The following is a 20,431-nucleotide window of genomic DNA, read 5'->3' as shown; positions in this document are numbered from 1 at the left end:
CATTCTATTTGCTTTACTAATTACTTGCCACAGCTACATACTAACCTTTTGTGATGCACTAGAACACCCAGATCCCTCTACATCTCAGAGCTCTGCAACGTTTCACTATTTTAGATAATAAGCTTTTTTATTCGTCCTGCCAAAATGCACAGCTTCACATTTTCCAACACTATATACTTCATTTGCCGGATGTTTGCCCACTCAACAAACCTATCTATACCCTTTTACATACTCATGCTCTGTTCACAATTTACTTTCCTACCTATCTTTGTGTCATCAGCAAATTTAGTAACCATTCCTTTGGTCCCTTCATCCAAGTCATTTATATAAATTTGTAAAATGCTGAGGTCCCAGCTCTGATCCCTTGTGGCACACCACTCGTCACATCCTGCCAACCAGAAAAAGACCCATTTATGCCTACTGTTTTCTGTTATCTAGCCAATTTTCTATCCAAGACAATATGTTACCTCCTACACCATGAACTTTTATTTTCAGCAATAACCTTTGATTGGGCACCTTATCAAACACCTTCCAGGGTAGGCAAGAATGTGAAGTTGAGGTTAAAATTAGATCGGCTATGATCTTGAACTGTGGAGCAATCTGCTTGAGGGGCTGATGGCCTACTCCTCCTAACTGAGATGTTTGTATGTATGTATGCTTACCTTACCCAAACTGCCACGGTGGCAGTGGTGATTTTATCATTGGATCACACCTTGGTCAGTTCCCCAACTCCTCTGGGACCTTTTCTTCCTTTGAGCATATCTGCTTGTTCCACTCCTTTTGCAATTAAAATGCTTGTTCTCTATTGCCCAGCCAGGTACCACATCAATTTCGCAGAGATATCTTCACTGATTTTTTTTTCGCTCAGCCTCATCTTTGGTGATTTGAACCTACATTTCAACTCATCATGGTATTCTCTCTCTCCCTCTCTCTCTCTCTCTCTCTCTTCCCCCCGCCCCTTTTCCTGTCCATGCTCATAGTCACCCTTTGACCTTGCCTTCTCACATGTCTTTACTACTCCCATCATATGCACAGATAAAGCCATCTCTGATCTCTTCCTTGTATCATTTACCACACACATCCCCTTTTCAACCCCACTTCCATCTGTATCTGCCCATATGAAAATAATTTCCTCCCATTTCACTTACAAATGCACATTCAAAGTCTCAAATATTGAGCTTTTGGCCCTCCATTCACCATAACATTTGTGCAGTTACTGATTTGCTCAGTAATTCCCCTAGTACCCAACTTCTCAACTCCATTGAGTCCAAGAGGCACAGACTTAAATTTATGGCAGGCAACTGGTTGAGGCATTCATTGCCAGATCTTACTGGACACACAAAGCATAATTGGGCCCTGGTTTCCTCTCCCCAAACTGCTCACCATTCCAAGATCATCCAGGAATGCAAAGATAAGTCTTAAACCCCTCTCCCCAGTGTAGTTTAAAAGGTTAATCGGAAATCCTAATGTATGACATAGATGATGTACTACTGACAGTCAGTCATGTGTTAGACTCTGTCTCAAAGGGAGAGAGATTGGAACCATGCCCAGTTTCAGTGGCCTACTCTCTAACCTGTTTAGATGTAGGACTTAAACCAGTGTTAAGCAGTTACCAGAGTATGTTTACAGTATGTCTACTAACCAGGACCTATGCCTAGAGTTCGAGAGGACACATCTCAACACGGTGCCAGCAATGGAGACATTGATGAGAAAAAACACATCAGTGTCATCGAAGGAACCACAGAGTGAAGAAACCTTTGAAAGCAGCTCATAAAAAATGGACAAGAAGGAGGCACACTAGAAGTGAGTGTACCTGGAGAGCTGTCCCAGCTCTTGCCCTGCCCATTTGATGGCCTCAAGGGTCAGCAGTGGGAGTTAAGGAAACTCCATTTTCCTGGTTACCAAGCAGCACCAGGCCTTCACAAAAAGAAGCAAAAGTTTCAAGTTAGTTCCTTTCTTTATGAGTAGGTCTAGTAGCAGACACCGTTCTCCTAAGGCAGGGAGTAAAGGCATCCTGTGTGGACTTTGAAATCATGCACAAAGTTTTTGATACATATTTTAGTCTGCCACAGAACTGTTATTGAGCAGGTGGTTTAGTACGCGACACAGGCCGAACTCAGTGTGCCAAATCAGGCTCTAAGTTGACATGACTCCAGGGCTTCACATGATTCCATTGATTGGGTAGGCCCATGGGCAATGGCCCCACCCACACAAAAGCCCACCAAATCAGGCAATAGAACACAAAAGGAAAACTGGCATAAACGCCAAGGCTGCCCAACAGGGGGTGCGAAATGCTTCCAGTGTGGCAAAACTGGACACTTCAAGCTTTTCTGCAAATCCAACAATTTTAATCAAAGCCGAATACACAAAGTATTTATGAAACACATTCCATCCAAGAAATGGAAAATCAAGAAAAGGACAGTTACAGAGTTCCTAGGAGAACTAGATGGACTGTAGCTGACCAGTTGTCTGAAGTAAGACCAAGTTCAAGGCTTTGATATTACTTTTAAAATTGATGCTGTGACTGCTGTTAATATTTTAAACGGATGACATTGACTGGCTTCAGCCAATGACCCTTTATCCGTCAGACATTAAGTTACAAGACCCAGGAGGTATAGACCTTCCAATTAAAGGCAGAATTATTTATTGCTTCCTCTATCGGTGCAAGGAGTGACAGATCGTTGATTCTCTCTGTTCTATACAATTGATGTACATCCTTATTGAGTGGCGATTTTGGCTTACTTCTAGGAATCCTAGAAAAAACAGATGATGCCTACCATTTGAATAACTCATTGTCTTTCATGCAACAATCTTCGTCCTCTTTATTTAGAAGCAGTGGAAATTCAGCTTTCAGAAGCTGAAGAAACTTATAAAATCAACAGCAAGTTTCATCCTTTCGCAGAGATACCATCCACTAAAACCCAGGCAGAGATTGAAGATATGAATCTCTTACTCACTAAGTAAGGCCAGAGGTGGCGGATACAAAAGGCACTGTAGCAGACATCCCCATAAAGACCTGCTGGACCTGAGTTGGTTCTTTTCGGAAGTGATGAGGGAGAATCCCTTGCAGTACTGAGTGATCTCTTGGACGTTGAGGTCCTAGAGGATGGTTCATCTTTTGCGTTGATGGACACACCTTATCAAGTCTCTTTTTTTCAAAGGAGTCAGCTGTGTTTTTAGTGGCTGAGCAGCATTCAGATCTTGGTTCTACTGAATCTACCAATTGTATTTCCTATTTTCTCTTGTTGTCCTTGAAAAATCTTCCACAGAGGATGCTTTGCCAGAGTCCATGTCACAGTTCATAGAGGATGACACTGCTAAAGAGCTGGTACCTTCCGGGGTAAAAGTCAGTTGTCACCTATACTTCAGTTCCAGTCAAATACAGTCAGAGCTGGAGGTTAGCACAAGCTGTGGCAGAATCTTTACGCTTCCAAAACTGCAGAACCCTGTAAAACCGTCTTGTTCCCCAAGTTGATTGTCTACAGGAAATATTCATCTAATTACAGAAGATGAGCTTAACTTATCTCCATATTCTCAGCAATTCTTCCCATTGTGCGAGGTGGCTCCACTATTGACAGAGAGAAGTGTAGTTCTCTTACCACAGCCTACAGAAAGTAGAGGGTCCTGAAATATCATTGGGAAATCATCTCCTGACTGTCTTATAGGAAATTGGGTATTTTTTCCCTTCGTCATCTAAGTTAATTGAAATCTCACATCTTCAATGCCATTTCAGTTATTGATACTGCAGTGGATGATACAACTGTGACAGTCTTCCCTTAAGTTGATGATCATTCCTCTTCTGAAGCTCTTTCTCTGTTGTCGCTGAGGAAGCAACAAGTTTCTCAGAGCACCCAGAACCCTCTGTTTTCACTTCCAATAAAAAAATTGCTAGGAGCTTACAGGCAACTTTGTCACTAAGATTGCATCCATCTGTCTCTGCTGCTGACCTCCCTTCCCCTTGTCATCGTGCCAAGCCTCCCCTGAGTTTCCTCCCAACACAGATCTGAACTTGTATCTTTCTCTAGTCTCTGTCCTATTTCCCTCGTGCTCCCAGTTCATCTTTTCCATAAGACCTGCCTTCTGCTCTCTTGACTCTATTCTCAGAAAACTTCTGGTCATCTATCTTCCCTTCTGGCCCCCATGTTAGTTTATATTGTAAATGAATCTCTCTCCTCAGGTACTGTTCCTGAATTTATCAAACCTGCCATCTCGCTCAAAAAAAACTCTTGACTTCAGTCCTTTCAAACTACTACCTCATCTCCAGCCTCCCTTTCCTCTCCAAAGTTCTTGAACATGCTCTCTCAAACTATCTTTTCTGAGACTCTGTTTGTTTGAATCCCTCCAGTCAAGATTCTGCCCCTATCAGAGTATTAAGACTGCCCTTCTCAAAGTCACAAATTTCATCCTTTGACTGTGACCATGGTAAACCTACTGTCTGCGTATAGGAATTTATACTCTAATAATGTGCCTATTGAGGAAAAAAATCTGGCATTTCTTTAATGATGTGTAAAAGGATTGCTATACCTGGAGCATCAAGTAGTATATGTATTGCTAACTTTCCCTACCTTGAAGCTCTTTTGTTTCGATTGTTTCCATGTCAAGGCAGAAATTCAATTTCTAGGTAGAAGTACACCCATGTTATATTCATCAAACATTTAGTGAATCTGGCATGAAACGTTTTCTTTTCCTACTATTTCTGTGAACAATTTATGTAGCCAAACAGCCTGCCAATTATTTGTTGCATAATCTATTACTTCTGTGTAGTTAATAAGAATAATATTATCCGACAATGTTGCATTTGCATTTTCTACCTTTTGGGATAGACTTGTGCACAATATGCCACGATCTAATCTTGTGCCACTTGTATCCCATTCATGACATTAGGGTATCAGTTTCAGATCCATTCTCAAACCCATAATCTAATTGAAGCTACATTTTTTTCTGTGGATATAAGTAGAGAATGGGGAGCGAAAATGAATTGTAACAATTAATGGCAGCTTACGTGGAATAAATGCCATTCAGCAGATCAAAGGGTTCAAAGTTTGAAATAAATCGCTAGTAAATAATACTAAATTGCAGAAGAGCTTGGCCAAACAGTTGAAGTTGACTTACTTGGTAGTGGCAAAAAGAAACAAGAGCTATGGGTATCTATTAATTGCTTAGAAACTACAAAAAAAATACAAGCATCATGGGAGCTGGGATTGATATATGATTGCTTATGGAAGCAGCATTTACTATAAATACAACTGGACTCTTGGAAATTGTAACAGTGTAGATCATAAATTGATTTTTTATTCGTTCGTGGGCTGTGGGCGTTGCTGGCTAGGCCAGCATTTATTGCCCACCCTTAATTGCCATTGAGAAGGTGGTGGTGAGCTACCTACTCGAACCGCTGCAGTGCATGTGATATAGGTACACCCACAGTGCTGTTAATGAGGGAGTCCCAGGATTTTGACCCAATGACAGTGAAGGAACGGCGATATAGTTCCAAGTCAGGATGGTGAGTGGCTTGGAAGGGAACTTCCAGGTGGTGGTGTTCCCCTGTGTCTGTTGCCCTTGTTCTTCTAGACGGTAGAGGTTTGGAAGGTGATGTCAGAGAAGCCTTGGTGAGTTCCTGCACAAATTATCTGAAACAAATTATTTGCAAGAACCTCAAACCACATAATTAGTCTTCTATTCAACTGATTAGAATGTAATACATGAAATGAGTTAAACCTAAAATGAGCAGTGTCAAAAACTATAACTCCAATGAAGAAAGAAAATGAAGGCAGCAATGTGTTTGAGGGATGGGTGCATGCAGCACTACACACTAATATTGCATTTTTTGGAAAATTAATGTCACTGGGTGACATATATTTACAAAGAAAATACAATGCCAAAATTGGCCAATTGATCTATACCAATGTTTATGCTGCACACAAGCTGTCTCCCACTTCACTTCAAACTAACCCTATTAACATATCCTATTTTTCCTCCCTCATGTACTTAGCATAGATGCATTTAAAGGGAAACTAGTTATTTTCCTCAACTACTCCATATGGTAGTAAATTATGTATGCTAACCATTCCCGATATAAATAAGCTTCTCCTGAATTCCTTATTAAATTTATTAGTGCCTAGTCTTATATTTATGACCACTATTTGTATGGACTGCTCTTAAATACATTCATTAAGAAAGAAAGACTCTGAAATGAATACACCTTCCAAGCAAACTAAAAGTTAAGTGTGGTATCAAATTTAAAGGAAAGGCAGTTCCAGAGATGAGGAACTTCAGTTATGTAGGTAGAGTGGAGAAGTTGCGACTGTGTTTCTCTTGGAGAAGAGAAGGCTGAGAAGAGACCTGATGGAGATATTCAAAATCACAAGGTATCTGCACATGGTAGATATGGAAAAACCCTTCCCATTGGTGGAAGGATCGGGAAGGAGAAGGATCAAGAGGGCACAGAAATAAGGTAATTTTTTGTATTCATTCACAATGTGGGCATCATTGGCTAGGCTAGCATTTATTGCCCATCCCTAATCGCCCTTGAGAAAGCAGTGGTGAGCTGCCTTCTTGAACCGCTGCAGTCCATGTGGTGTGGGATTAGGGAGGGATTCCAGGATTTCAAAAGAAGCAAAGGAGATGTGAGAAGCTTTTTCATGCATTATGTATTTGGGATCTGGAATACACTGCCTGAGTGTGATGGAGACAGGTACAATCGAGGCATTCAAGACGGAATTAGATTATCATCTATAAAGGAAGAATGGGCAGGACTACAGGGAAGGTGGTGGGTGAGTGGTACTTGATAAATTGCTTCTTTGGAGAGCTGGCGCAGACACGACAGGCCAAATGGCCGCCTCCTGTGCTGTAACAATTCTATGATTCTGCCTGTGATTCTAAGTACCCATATAAGCATACATAAACTATACACATAAACACAAAATAAAGTGTCCAGATAATATAATATCATATTTGATAAAATCAAATTTTACTACCAAGTTATTATTTGTATTTCAGTAGACGTAATATTACAAGGGTATAGGAACTGTCCAGAAGATATAGTAACGTTATTGGAAATTATTTAAAAATAGAGTTCTAGTGGGGTATGTGTCTGTTAATTGGATTAAAGCCAGCTAGTCTGGGTGCTTTTGATGTATAGTAGCTTTGAGATGTTAATTAGATAAACTCTAGGAGGGTAGAAGGTAAAGTGTAAATTCAAGACTGCGGGTGAAATCTTACACCTAGCTAGAACCAAGCAATGTGTTTATTTTTATCCATCTTACTAACAAAATTGGTGGGATGAAGGGATTTTATGGTTAGAAATAAGTTAAAAGCCTAGTGATACAATGGAAAATTTCCATTCAAAGATAAAGATATATATAAAGGAGAAAGGAGCTTGCGTGTAAGATAGAGGCATTTTAAGATCCAACAAGTGTAAAAAGCCTCCAGACTGTCTGCAAAGACCCAGAGCTGAAAGAAACTCATTTTGAATGCAACTGTCCAGGGTGCCCTTGCCAGGCGTCTGTTTAAATCTGAGATTTACTGTTGCTTTAGCAATGGTGTAACTGAGAGTCAGATTAATTAGGGAATTTCTATAGTTATTATAGTAATTTTGTGGACATACGTGTTTATAATATTTCTTGCATTAATAAATATTTAATTTAGTTTTATAAAACCTCTTGGACACTCGGCCTTATTACTAGAATTCAAAGCCTACATCTCGAAACGTACAAATGTTAAAATGGGTCATGACAGTTGTTTCAAGTTTCCCTTTGGGATTTAAACAACTCTGCCTTTACTATCGGCTGTGTCATTATAGGAACATCGGAAAAGGAGTAGGCTATTCGGCCTGTCGAGCCTTCTCTGCCATTCAGTTAGATCAGGACTGATCATCTACCTCAATGCTACTTCTCTCCATATCCCTTGATGTCATTAGTCTCCAAAAATCTATCAACTTCTGTCATAAACGTGTTCAATGATTGAGCTTCCGCAGCCCACTGGGTAGAGAATTCCAAAGATTCACCACCCTCTGAGTGAAGAAACTCCTCCTTTTCTCATCCCTAAATGGCCTTACCCCTAGTTTTAGCTTCTCCAGTCAGGAAAAACATCTGCGCGCACCCTGTCATGCCCTGTAAGAATTTAGTAAATTTTAATGAGGCCAACCCTCATTCTTTGAAATTCCAGGTAATACAGACCCAGCCTCCTCCATCTCTCCTTATACAGGAACCCTGCCATCCCAGGGATTAATCTGATGAACCTCTGTTGCACTCCTTCTATGGCATGTATATCCTTCCTTGGATAAGGAGACCAAAACTGTGCATAATGCTTCAGGTGACGTCTCACCAAGGTTCTATAATAACTACAGCAAGACATCTTTACTCCTGTACTCAAAACTGCTCACGATAAAAGCAACATACCATTTGCCTTCCTAATTGTTTGCTGCACCTGCATGCTAGCTTTTACTGATTTCATAAGCAAGGACACCCAAGTCCCTTTGGACACCACACTTCCCAGCCTCACCATTTAAGAAATATTCTGCCCTTTTTTTTCTGCCAAAGTGAATAACTTCAGACTTATTCACATTAATTCTGTCTGCCATGCCCTAGCCCATTCACTTAGTCTGTCCAAATCCTCTTGAAACCTCCTTGCATCCTCCTCAATTTAAATTCCCACCCAGTATGGTGGCATCAGCAAATTTGGCAACATTACAGTTGACCACCACACCCACATTTATAGAGATTATGAACAGCTGTGGACCTACCACTGATCCTTGCTGAACCCCACTAGTAACAGCCTACCATCCTGAAAATGATTCATTTATTCCTACTCTGCTTTCTGTCTGCTAACCAATTCTCAATCCATACAAGTATATTTTCCCCCAATCCCATGCATTCTAATTTTATTTACCAACTTCCTGTAAGGGACCTTATCAAAAGCCTTCTGAAAATCCAAATACACCACATCCACTGGTTCTCCTTCATGCTACAAGTAACATCCTCAAAAAAAACACCAACAGTTTTGTCAAACATGATTTCCCTTTCATAAATCTATGTTGACTGTGCCCAGTTTTTCCATTCTTTTCTAAATGTCCAGTTATCGCATCCTTTTATAATAGATTCTGACATTTTCTCTACTACTGACCTCAGACTAACAGGCCTGTAGTTCTCCATTTTCCTTCTTCTGCACTAAATAGTGGGGTTACATTTGCTGCTTTCCAGTCCACAGGAACCTTCTCAGAATCAATAGAATTTTGAAAGATAACCACCAATACATCCACTATCTCTGTAGCCGCCTCCTTCAACCCTCTGAGATGAAGGTCATCTGGTCCAGGGGATTTATCAACCTTCAATCCAGTTAACTTGTCAAGTTACCTCTTTACTAATACTAATTTCTTTTAGTTCCTCAGTTTCATAAGTCCCTTGGTTGTCTAGTATTTCTGTGATAATTTCTGTATCGTCTTCAGCGAAGACAGACATAAAGTAACTGCTTAGTTTCTCTGTCATTTCCCTGTTCTCCACTATAAATCCTCCTGTCCCCACCTGTAATGGGCCTACATTTTTCCTAGCTAATCTCTTTTCCTTTTCACATACCTAAAGAAGCTTTTACAGTCCACCTTTTTGTTCCCCGCTAGTTTACATTCATATTCTCTCTTCCCTTAATCAATTTCTTGGTCCTCCATTGCTGGGTTCTAAATTGCCCCCAATCCTCAGGCTTACCACTTTTTCTGGCATCCTTATAAGCCACTTCCTTTGAATTTAATGCAACCTTTAACTTCTTCCTATAACCACAGTTGATTTACCTTCCCTTTTGGGTGTTTGTGCCTTGGAGGAATGCATATCTGTCATAGACAGTGTCTTTAAATACTAGTCGCTGCCTATCTACCATCAAATCTTTATGTATTTTTCCCAATCCACCATAGGTCACTTCCCCTCATACCTTCATAATTTCCTTCCTTCAGAGTTAAGACCCTAGCTTCAGAATGAACTATATCATATTCGAACTTAATGTGAAATTCTATCATATTGTCACTTTTTCCCAAAAGCTCCTTTACAGCAAGGTTATTAGTTAGCCCTTTCTCATTACACAACCCTAAATCCAAAATAGCCCGACTCCTAGTACATGATCAGGGATTGAATGATGCAGTTCGTCACAGCAATTTTAGTTTTGAAACACCATTTGAAATGGGGTTAAATTGTTACTTTATGCAGATAAGACGATAATTTATATTACGTAATATTGAGCCCTATCTGGGCACCACACGTTAGGAAGGATCAATGTCAAGGTCTACAAGAGAATGCACAGGATATTGACTAGAATACCAGAGATGAGATTTGTTATATTAGAGAGATTAGAGCCGCTGGGATTGTTCAAACAGAGAAGGTTATAGGATGTGTTCAAAGTTGAGGGGTTTTGATAAAGTAGAACTGTTTCCACTGGCAGAAGAGTTGGTAACCAGAGGAGAGTGATTTAAGATAATTGGCAAAAACAAGCTGGAAGGGAAGGTGCAGGAGAGTTGAGATGCAAGATATGATCTGTGTGCATTATTTGCAAGGGTGGTGGTAGCAGGTTCAAAAGTCACTTTCAAAAGGGAAATTATACTTAAAGGGAAAAATGCAGACTATAGGGAAAGAATAGAGTAAAGCTAACTTAAGTTCTAAGTAACTGAATCAATTGTAAATACTCTATTGTATCGTAGATTTTTTTTGATCCAGCTGTTTCAAAATGCAATGTTACTGAATTCAAGTCATGGATTACCATTCATATTGTTGAATGATTTATTTTTCATGGTTTAATAAATCCATGATCAAGGAACTGTTCACAAACACTAATTTCAGCACAGCATATTTTAGTTTCGCTGCAAGTGGAATCGAGCTTTTTTACATGGTAATTTAACCTATATCCACTAGGGTGCAGCAAACTTTCAATGGTCCTTGTATACTGTGTTTTCGGACATGTCAGTATGTCATGTACGAATTCAATACTGTCCTGTGTGAATGTATGTTTAAATTATAAGTTAACGTTTTGAGAAATAAAGTTGTACCTGAGTTGTTTCAATATGGAAACTTTGTTTCAAAACTGTTGATTGTTGCAGTATTTCATAAAAAAAAAAACATTTTATTGCTTATAGTTTTCGGAACATTGAATCTTTTGTAATGGAAAATGACTGTCTTTTCCTTGACTGCAGCAGTTTAAAAAGGCAGTTCACAACTGTCTTCTTGAAGGCAATTAGGGATAGGTAACAAATGCTGGCCTTGCCTGTGATGCCCACATCCCATGAAAGAATAATTTTAAAAATTGTAACTGGGCAAATACTACATTTGTTCTCCTAAATTTCCTTGAATATCTTTTAATTATTTTTGCTGTCATCTTTGGAGTAACACTGGAGAATTAAGTTGCAATGTATTGACTAAAATTTAATTTCCTCTCATCACTATTATACTTCAGGGCTGTCTGGTGCAGTTTGCAAAACTTTCTCTAACAACACTTCCAGCTCAATTTTTACCTCTGAAGACAAGGGCAGAAACATACAGTCTTCAAAAATTTTCTTTTTTTAAATCACAACACAGTTGCCTGGATAGTCCCCTGTAAATCACAGCCAATTCTGAGTCATGCTGCTGTTCCTTCACCAGTGGATCAACAGCCCAGAGTTACTGTCATGAACAGCATTTTGAGACCATCATAACACAAGGTTTACAGCAGTTTAGGAAGGTCCACCACTACTTCAGGGTTTCCAGGGGCGAGTAATATGTGTCCTTGCCAGTGTTGCCCATATTCTAGACAATTTTTGTAAAAAAAACTAGAGCTCTATTTGCCTCATTTAAAAGTTTATCCTTACTCCTCCCATGTAGTCATTTTTATTTGTTTAGGTAGATTAAATGGGTTTCTTATTCTATAAAGTGAAGTCTTGTCCTGAATTTAGTTAAGTGTATTTTGCTAGTGTATATACTTCAAACATATTTTAGAGAAGAGTGCAATTAGGAAAGGTTTGTTACTACAGGCAGAGATCTTGGTTGAGGCAGTGCAGGCAAAGCTCACAATAAAGCATTGTTATTTTCATTGTAATAAACCATGCGACGCTGGTAGTTCTGAGGCATAATTAAACGTTAATTGGAGATGGTGCTGAGGCCTAATGCAGTTGAAATTCATAAATTACAATGCCCTTAAGGAAAGTAAATGTCATTATTGCACTATCTCACAAATGAAAGCACATTTGAGTGTTTTTTTTTATAAATTGAAAGTTGCTTGAAGGTTGGTTGATCTATTTGAAAGTTCCTGTTAAGTGTTAACTACGCCATCCGACAATATCTCCGAAGTAGGAAGAATTTGGGGAGGGGATGTGCAGACAGGGAATCTGGAAGTACTGGTTTGTGCTGAATTTCAGCTTGTTTCAAATTTCTTCAATAGGTTCCTGTCTGACAGTTAGCCAGACTGACAGGGCTGACTGCCTGTAAGGTGGGGAAGCTGCAAAGGAGTAATAAGGTCTTTGAGAGATCCTGGCCTTCAAGGTTTGGAATGTGGGATTGGGAGATTTCCGTTTTTTTGCATTTCGAATTGCGAGGGTCTGATGTAGGTGAATAGGTTTGCTTGGTGGACCGGGGGAAAACACTCCTGTTTCTCCTGGCCCAAAAGCAGTGCTGGAAACTAACTTAGTGGAAGAATCGGACATTATCATCATTTTTGGGCAGTGTTTCCTGTGACTCAGGGAAACCAGCCTGCAAGTGCTAAAAATAAGTGGTTAGAATAGAAGTGACCAGCCTCCTTTAAATATGTTAGTGATCAACCTGCCTCCTGAGTGCAGATTTGTTGCCTGCCCCCTATTAACATTTGAAGTTGGCGGGTTTCTCGTTTTAAAAGATTTTCATCCAGCCCCTACCAGAGGAGTCAAAATTCCCTCCATGATGTACTAATTATTGTTTTAAAAATGGAACTAGGCTGTAGTACCTTCTGCTTTTTATCTCTTTTCACTCAGTTTTAGATTGTTGTTCCTTTTTATGTTTTTGACAATTTTGTTTACTCCTTTTGCAGGACTTCGTTAAATGATCTGTTTCCATATTACCCTTTGGAGCATGGAGCTCAGCATACTCACAGATATGTCAGAGATTGTCAGCCTATAATTTTTGGAAATGTAACACACGAAACCTGGGCTGCTGATAAATCCACAGACCTTCCTATAGCTAAAACTACTGTATTTGTTTCAAACTTTCCCACTGAAGAAGGAAAGCTTAAAGCTGTCACTGGCCACTTCACTTTTGTGAATAATCCATTGAGAACTGTCTCAGTTTTGGAACCACTAAAGCCAGGTGGATGCAGTCAGTCTTACAGAGCAACAGTACAAGAAACTATAAAATCCAAGAAGTGTTTGGTGGCTCAAAATGGTGGATTTTTTGACATGAACACAGGAAGTTGCTTGGGTACAGTTGTGAGTGATGGAAAACTGGTGCAAGATGGAAAGGGAATTCAAAATGCACAATTTGGGATTAAGAAGGATGGCACATTAGTATTTGGGTAAGAATCTAAATAAATGTATACTCAATAATCTTACTGCAGTATTGATGTGTGTTGAAGAAACTAGTCCTAACTTGTAGAAATAATTTTGTTTACCTTTGTATTTACAAGTGGGGAAACTGATTATTAAAATTCCACTTTAGCATTTCTAGTTTGGCAATAAGCTGCACCCATTATTTTTAAATAACTGTAATTTTAGTATTTCAGCTTGTTCAACAATAAATTGAACTTGAGTACATTGACTGACTATATTCATTATATAGATTTTTCTTTTCCCACCTATTTCCATTATTTTTAAATGTATTTCCATCCATTGTTTTATCTCTACCTTTTAGCCTTTTTCGATTCCTTCAGCCCACCTCACCCCCACTAGAGCTATCTATACCTTGCTTGTCCTGCTTTCTACCCTTAATTAGCACATTCTTTAAATAATATCACCACCTTTTTGTCCTTTTGTCTATGACATCTTTTGGCTATCTGCACCTATCACTGGCCCTCTATCCAGCTCCACATCCCCCCCCCCCCCCCCACCCCCCCCCCCCCCCCCCCCCACACACACACACACACACACACACACACACAACTAAACCAGCTTATATTTCACCTCTCTCCTATTTTTACTTAGTTCTTTGAAGATTCATACAGACTCGAACCGTTAACTGTGTTCCTCTCCGCAGATGCTGCCAGACCTGCTGAGTTTTTCCAGGTATTTTTATTTTTGTTTTGAGTACATTAACCATTTTTATATGAAAAAGAAAAAAGCCCCCTCAGTATTAAAATCTTCTCATGCTCACTTTAATTCTGCTGTGCTGCTGACATCATGGTAGACTCCATTCCCATAGCCTTGGCATTGAAGCTGCTGATTGCATATGTCAGTCCAAACATAAATTTTAAGAAATAAACGTAGAATCTTACAAAATTCATGTTTTTGCAGGTAAATGTCTCAAATTGCGCTTGTGGAAGAATTTTGATTTGGTTTAACCTTGTTTAATTTTATGAGCAAAATATTGAAGCATGATGACTTACTTTTCTTATTTATGTCATAGGAAAAACTAGTTTTATAACCTCATGGAAACACAGGAACAGGAGTACATCATTCGGCCCCCATCTAAGCAGCAGTTTTCCACTTTTACTTTTATAAACTCTTAGCTCAAAGTAAATTGAGGGAATGAGGTTAACCTTCCCTTAACAGTGTTAACAGTGTTCAGTTTTTCAGCAGTGGTGGTAATCCTTCATACTCAAAATTAAGACTATTAAACACAATCCAGTATTGGGATCATGGAAGCCTGTCCCATCGCACACAGTTAAACCATTCCTAACTTGGCTGGGAAGGGTTGGGAGCTCAACTTATATGCTGACTATCGGCCTAAACATCAATTCTGGCACCTTTTTAAATGGGGCTGTCCTAATGGCCAGGTAACGTGAGCGCTGAGATCTCCAGGGTAATAAATTACAGCAAGATTAGTACAACTGTTACTTTTATAGCCCTAATAACACTTGGATGGAATTGAACTTGAGGTTATAGTTAGAGTGCAATGCTGTGTAGCTACTGGCTTTTTATTCCTTCACGGATGCAGGCTTTACTGGCTAGGCTTGCTTTTATTGCCCACCCCTAATTGCCCTTGAAGGTGTAGTGGTGAGCCACCAGCTTAAACTGCTGCAGTTCATGTGGTATAGGTACATCCACAATGCTGTTAGGCAGTTCCAGGATATTGACCCAGCAACAGTGAAGGAATGGCAATATAGTTCCAAATTGGGCTGGCCGATGACTTGGAATGGAGTTTGCAGGTGGTGGTGTTCCCTTGCATCTATTACCTTGTCCTTCTAGGTGGTGGTAAATACAGTTTTGAAGGTGCTGTGAGCTAAGTTGTTGCAGTGCATTATGTAGATGGTACACACTACTGCCACTGTGTGTCGGTGCCGGAGGGAGTGAATATTGAAGAAGATGGATAGTATTCTAGGCAAGTGAGTTGCTTTGTCCTGGACGGTGTCAAGCTTGTTGCGTGTTGTTGGAGCTGCACTCATCTAGGCAAGTCGAGATTATTCAATCACACTCCTGACTTTTGCATTGTAGATGGTGGACAGGCTTTTGGGAGTCGGGAGGTAAGTGACTCTGCAGAATTCCCAGCCTCTGACCTGTTCTTGTAGCCACAGTATTTATATGGCTAGTCCAATTCTGTTTCTGGTCAATGATAAGCCCCAGGAAGTTAGTAGTGGGGGAACTCAGTGTGGTAATACCATTGTATGTCGAGAGGTGATGGTTAGATTCTCTCTTGTTGGAAATGGTCATCACCTGGCACTCGTGTGGTGCAAATGTTATTTGCCACTTGTCAGCCCAAGCCTGGGCATTATCCAGGTCTTACTGCACTTGGGCGTGGACTGCTTCAGTATCTGAGTTGTGAATGATGCTGAACATTGTGCAATCATCGACGAACTCTTCTGACCTTATGACTGAAGGAAGGCCACTGAAGCAGCTGAAGATGGTTGTGCCCAGGACACTACCCTGAGGAACTCCTGCAGTGATGTCCTGGAACTATGATTGACCTCCAACAACCACAGCCATCTTCCTTTGTGCTAGATATGACTCCAACCAGCAGAGGGTTTCCCTGCTGATTCCCATTGACCCCAGTTTTGCTAGCGCTCCTTGATGCCACACTCAATCAAATGCTGCCTTGATGTCAAGGGCAGTCACACTTTCCTCACCTCTAGAGTTCAGCTCTTTTGTCCATGTTTGAACCAAGGCTGTAATAAGGTCAGGAGTTGAGTCCCCCCGGTGGAACCCGAACTGAGTGTCAGTGAGCAGGTTATTGCTAAGCAAGTGCCACTTGATAACACTTTTGATGACCCCTTCCATCATTTTAAAGATGACAGAGAGTAGATGGATGTGGTGCTAATTGGCCAGGTTGGATTTGACTTTTTTTGTGTACAGGACACACCTGGAAAGTTTCCCACCTTGCTTGGTTGATGCCACTGTTGTTGCTATACTGGAAGAGCTTGGTGTGGCAAGTTGTGGAGCACAAGTCTTCAGTACTATTGCTGGAATATTATCAGTACCCTGCACTATCCAATGCCATCAGCCGTTTCTTGATATCATGTGGAGTCAATCGAATTGGCTGAAGCCTGGCACCTGTGATGCTGAGGACCTCCGGAGGAGGCCGAGATGGATCATCCACTCGGCACTTCTGGCTGAAGGTCGTAGCGAATGCTTCAGCCTCATCTTTTGCGCTAATGTGCTGGGCTCCCCCATCATTGAGGATGTGGATATTTGTGGACCTGCCACCTCCAGTAAGTTGTTTAATTGTTCACCACCATTCATGACTTGATATGGCAGGGCTCGGAGGTTGGACGCAATCTGTTGGCTGTGGAATCGCTTAGCTTTGTCTATTACTTGCTGCTTAAACTGTTTCGCATGCAACTAGTCCTTTGTGAAAGCTTCACCAGGTTGACACCTCAATTTTAGGTGTGCCTGGTGCCCCCCTTGGCTCTATTATATAGAAGTTTAAAAAAAAAATTACATGGTTTTTCTTTCAGACTAGTTGCAAGTTGTGATCAAGAAGCCTCAATCAGCATGTATAATAGATATTAACTTGAAGGGCCTTATTTGCATTCCCTTTCTAATAGCACATGTATCATTTACATTTTTGTTAGTTATACTGTTCCCCTCCCTGAGTAGTAGTTTTTGTGAGAGTGTGTTTGTCTTTAAAAGATTAATTGACACTAGAGCATAAAATATATATTTGCAACAACTACAGGAGTAGTGAGAATGTTCGTTGGCCTAATAATTAGAATTTTCCCAGAAGCGCAGCATATTTGACTTCATTCTGGAGCATTCAGATACATCCAGAATTTACCAGTTAGTATCGTGATTCCGTTGTAATTTAGTTGTCTCCTACATAATTCTTGCTGCTTTTTTCTTCTACTAAACTGTAAGTTTTGGCAACAAAATCTTTCATTTCCTAATTACTGCCCATTCTTTGCATGAAATTAGTTATTAGTTTTTTTTAGAAACCGGTATTTGTTTTAATTTAAGATGCAATAGATTTTTATTAGTTCTACAGATGCTTCAAGTTTTGCTTTGTTGTAAAGCTGATCTTTTTTGTCTCCTTTTCACTCTTCCTTTTGGCCTCCTTTTTATTGCCATTTACACTTGTCTTTAAGTTGTTAATTGCCTATGTAAAAACAAAATTGAAGCTTTGCACATTTTGTATGACTGCAGAGATGTGGCTTTGTAGCTAACCATTGTGTTCCCTTGGTGTTTACGTTGAGTCAAATGATTGCATGACTCTGCACAGCTTTCATCATGAATTACTATTGTAAATATTTGTCCTTGTACCTACTTATTGGACGAGGTTTGTGTATATCATCAATCGATTTGTGTTGAGCAAGAAAATACAGTAAGTGTGAATGCATTACCAGTGCATTTGACCTGCAGCTATGTTTGTAATTTCAACAGGTAAACTTGAACTATATCTAGTATTACTAGGTCGAATCAGTAAACCACAAATTGTATTTATATAAGACCTCCGCGTTTCGGAGCTCAAGTGGTAGCTGGAGACACTGGCACATCCAGAAGGCTGAGAGCTACGTGGATAGCACCTTCAGAGAGGTGCTCACTCCACAGGTTAGGAGCATGGAGGCAGAAAGGGAATGGGTGACCACCAGGCAGTCCAAGAGATCCAGGCGGGTAGGGCAGGATCCACCTTGGGGACCTGCTCGCTAATCGGTTTTCTGTTTTGGATACGACTGAAGCTGTTGGTTCAGAAGAGGAGTGCAGTCGAAGCCAAGTTTTTGGCACCACGAGCAGTGCAGCTACACAGGAGGGGAGGAAGAAGAAAGGAAGAGCAATAGTGATAGGGATTCGTTAATTAGGGGAACAGACAGGCGTTCCTGCTGCCATAGAAGTGACTCCAGGATGCTGTGTTGTCTCCCTGGTGCCAGGGTAAAGGATGTCGCCAAGCAGGGCATTCTTGTAGGGCAGGGTGAACAGCCAATGGTCATGGCCCATATTGGTAGCAATGACTTGGGTAGGAAGGGGGTTGTGGCATTGCAGATAGAATTTAGGGAGCTAGGTGGAAAATTAGCAAGCAGGATGTCAAAAGTAGTAATCTCTGGATTAATCCCAATGCCGTATGCAAGTGAGTACAGAAATAGGATAAGGCAAATGAATGCATGGCTGGAAGGATGGTGCAGGAGGAGGGCTTTAGATTTCAGGAACACTAGAGACTGGCTCTCCCTCTGGAGGAGATGGCATCTGTACAAGCCGGCCATGCTGCACCTGAACAGAGCTGGGACTGAATTCCTCTCAAGCATTTTGCTACTGCTGATGAGGCTTTAAACTATCTCGGTAGGGGCGTGGGAGTCAGGAGAGAATATTAGAGAGGAATACCAAGGTGTATGAAATACTGGGGGAGAGAGAGAGCACTGGAATAGAAAATAGTAAGTTAATGGGTGGAGTCAGAGTAATGGAGAAATTAATGAAATCTAAATCAGGGTTATACTGCATGTATGTGAATGCACGGAGTGTAGTAAATAAGATTGAGTTACAGGCGCAGATTGCCATGTGAAATTATGTTACGGTGATAACAGAGACCTTGTTCAAGGAAGGGCAGGACTGGTGTTAAATATTCCTGGGTAGAAGTCATTCAAGAAAGATAGGAAGAGAGTATAGTAATGCTGGAGAAAGAGAATATCCCAGGTGTTCAGGACAGAATCAAAGGGTGCAATTACATTGCTTGGTGTAGTCTACAGGCCACAAACTAGTGGGAAGGATGTAGAGGAGCAAATCTGCAGGGAAATTGAAGAGATGCAAACATTAGAGCAGTTATAATAGGGGACTTTAATAACTTGAATGTAGACTGGGATAGTGGTAGTGTAAAGGTCAGAGCGAGGCAAGAGCTCCTAGAGTTCACCCTGTTCAGCAGAATTTTCTACAGGGGAGGTGATGGTGTAGTGGTATTGTCACTGGACTGGTAATCCAGAGACCCAGGGTAATGCTCTGGGGAGCTGAGTTTGAATCCTGCCACAGCAGGATCCTCCTGAATAAATATCTGGAACTCTATTGATGACCATGAAACCATTGCTGTTGTAAAAACCCATTTAGTTCACTGATGTCCTTTTAGAGAAGGAAATCTGTCATCCTTACCTGGTCTGGCCTACATCTGACTCCAGACGCACAGCAATGTGGTTGACTCTTAAATGCCCTCTGAACTGGCCTAGCAAGCCACTCAGTTGTAGTAAACTGCTACAAAGTCACAAAACAGGAATGAAACCGGATGGATCACCCAGCATCGACCTAGGCACTGGAAGCGGCAATGGCAACTTCAGCCCTGTCAACCCTGCGAAGCCCTCCTTACCAACATCTGGGGGCTTATGCCAAAATTGGGGAGAGCTGTCTCACAGACTAGTCAAGCAGCATCCTGACATAGTCATCCTCACAGAATCATATCTTACAGATAATGCCCATCACCATCCCTGGGTATGTCCTGTCCCACCGGCAGGACATACCCACCAGTCGTGATGAAGTATACAGAGGTATACAATCATTGCCATGGGAGACCTCAATATCATCTCCGGACCCCATGAAGTCTCATGGCATCAGGTCAAACATAGGCAAGGAAACTTCCTGCTAACTACCATGTAGTTCCTTCCCTCAGCTGCTGAATCAGTACTGCTCCATGTTGAACGCCACTTGGAGGAAGCACTGAGAGTGACAAGGGCGTAGAATGTCCATCACCAAGAGTGGCTTGGTAACACCACCACTGACCAAGCTGGCTGAGTCACAAAGGACATAGCTGCTAGACTGAGACAGTGGCAGGTGGTGAGGGAACAAGCGAGAGAAAAATGTGTTTGACCTCATCCTCACCAACCTGCCTGCCACAGATGCATCTGTCCACGACAGTATTGGTAGGAATGACCACTGCACACAGTCCTTGTGGAGATGGAGTCC

The 20,431-nt window shown here is 41.0% G+C and overlaps 1 protein-coding gene across 5 annotated transcripts in view; it reads left to right on the top strand.

Moving 5' to 3' along the window:
* The window catches only part of nagpa (N-acetylglucosamine-1-phosphodiester alpha-N-acetylglucosaminidase), a 90,875-nt gene that overhangs the window by 8,495 nt on the left and 61,949 nt on the right, over positions 1-20,431 (top strand). For all 5 annotated transcript variants that reach the window (XM_041190115.1, XM_041190111.1, XM_041190113.1 and 2 more), the window contains one exon: positions 13,006-13,485. In XM_041190115.1, the coding sequence (XP_041046049.1) occupies positions 13,006-13,485 (480 nt within the window). The remainder of the gene's footprint in view (positions 1-13,005; positions 13,486-20,431) is intronic.

Source organism: Carcharodon carcharias, chromosome 6 (genome assembly GCF_017639515.1).
Source record: "Carcharodon carcharias isolate sCarCar2 chromosome 6, sCarCar2.pri, whole genome shotgun sequence".
NCBI classification, from domain to species: domain Eukaryota; kingdom Metazoa; phylum Chordata; class Chondrichthyes; order Lamniformes; family Lamnidae; genus Carcharodon; species Carcharodon carcharias.
The sequence above is the reverse complement of the archived record's forward strand: the minus strand, read 5'-3'. Positions and strand labels throughout refer to the sequence as shown.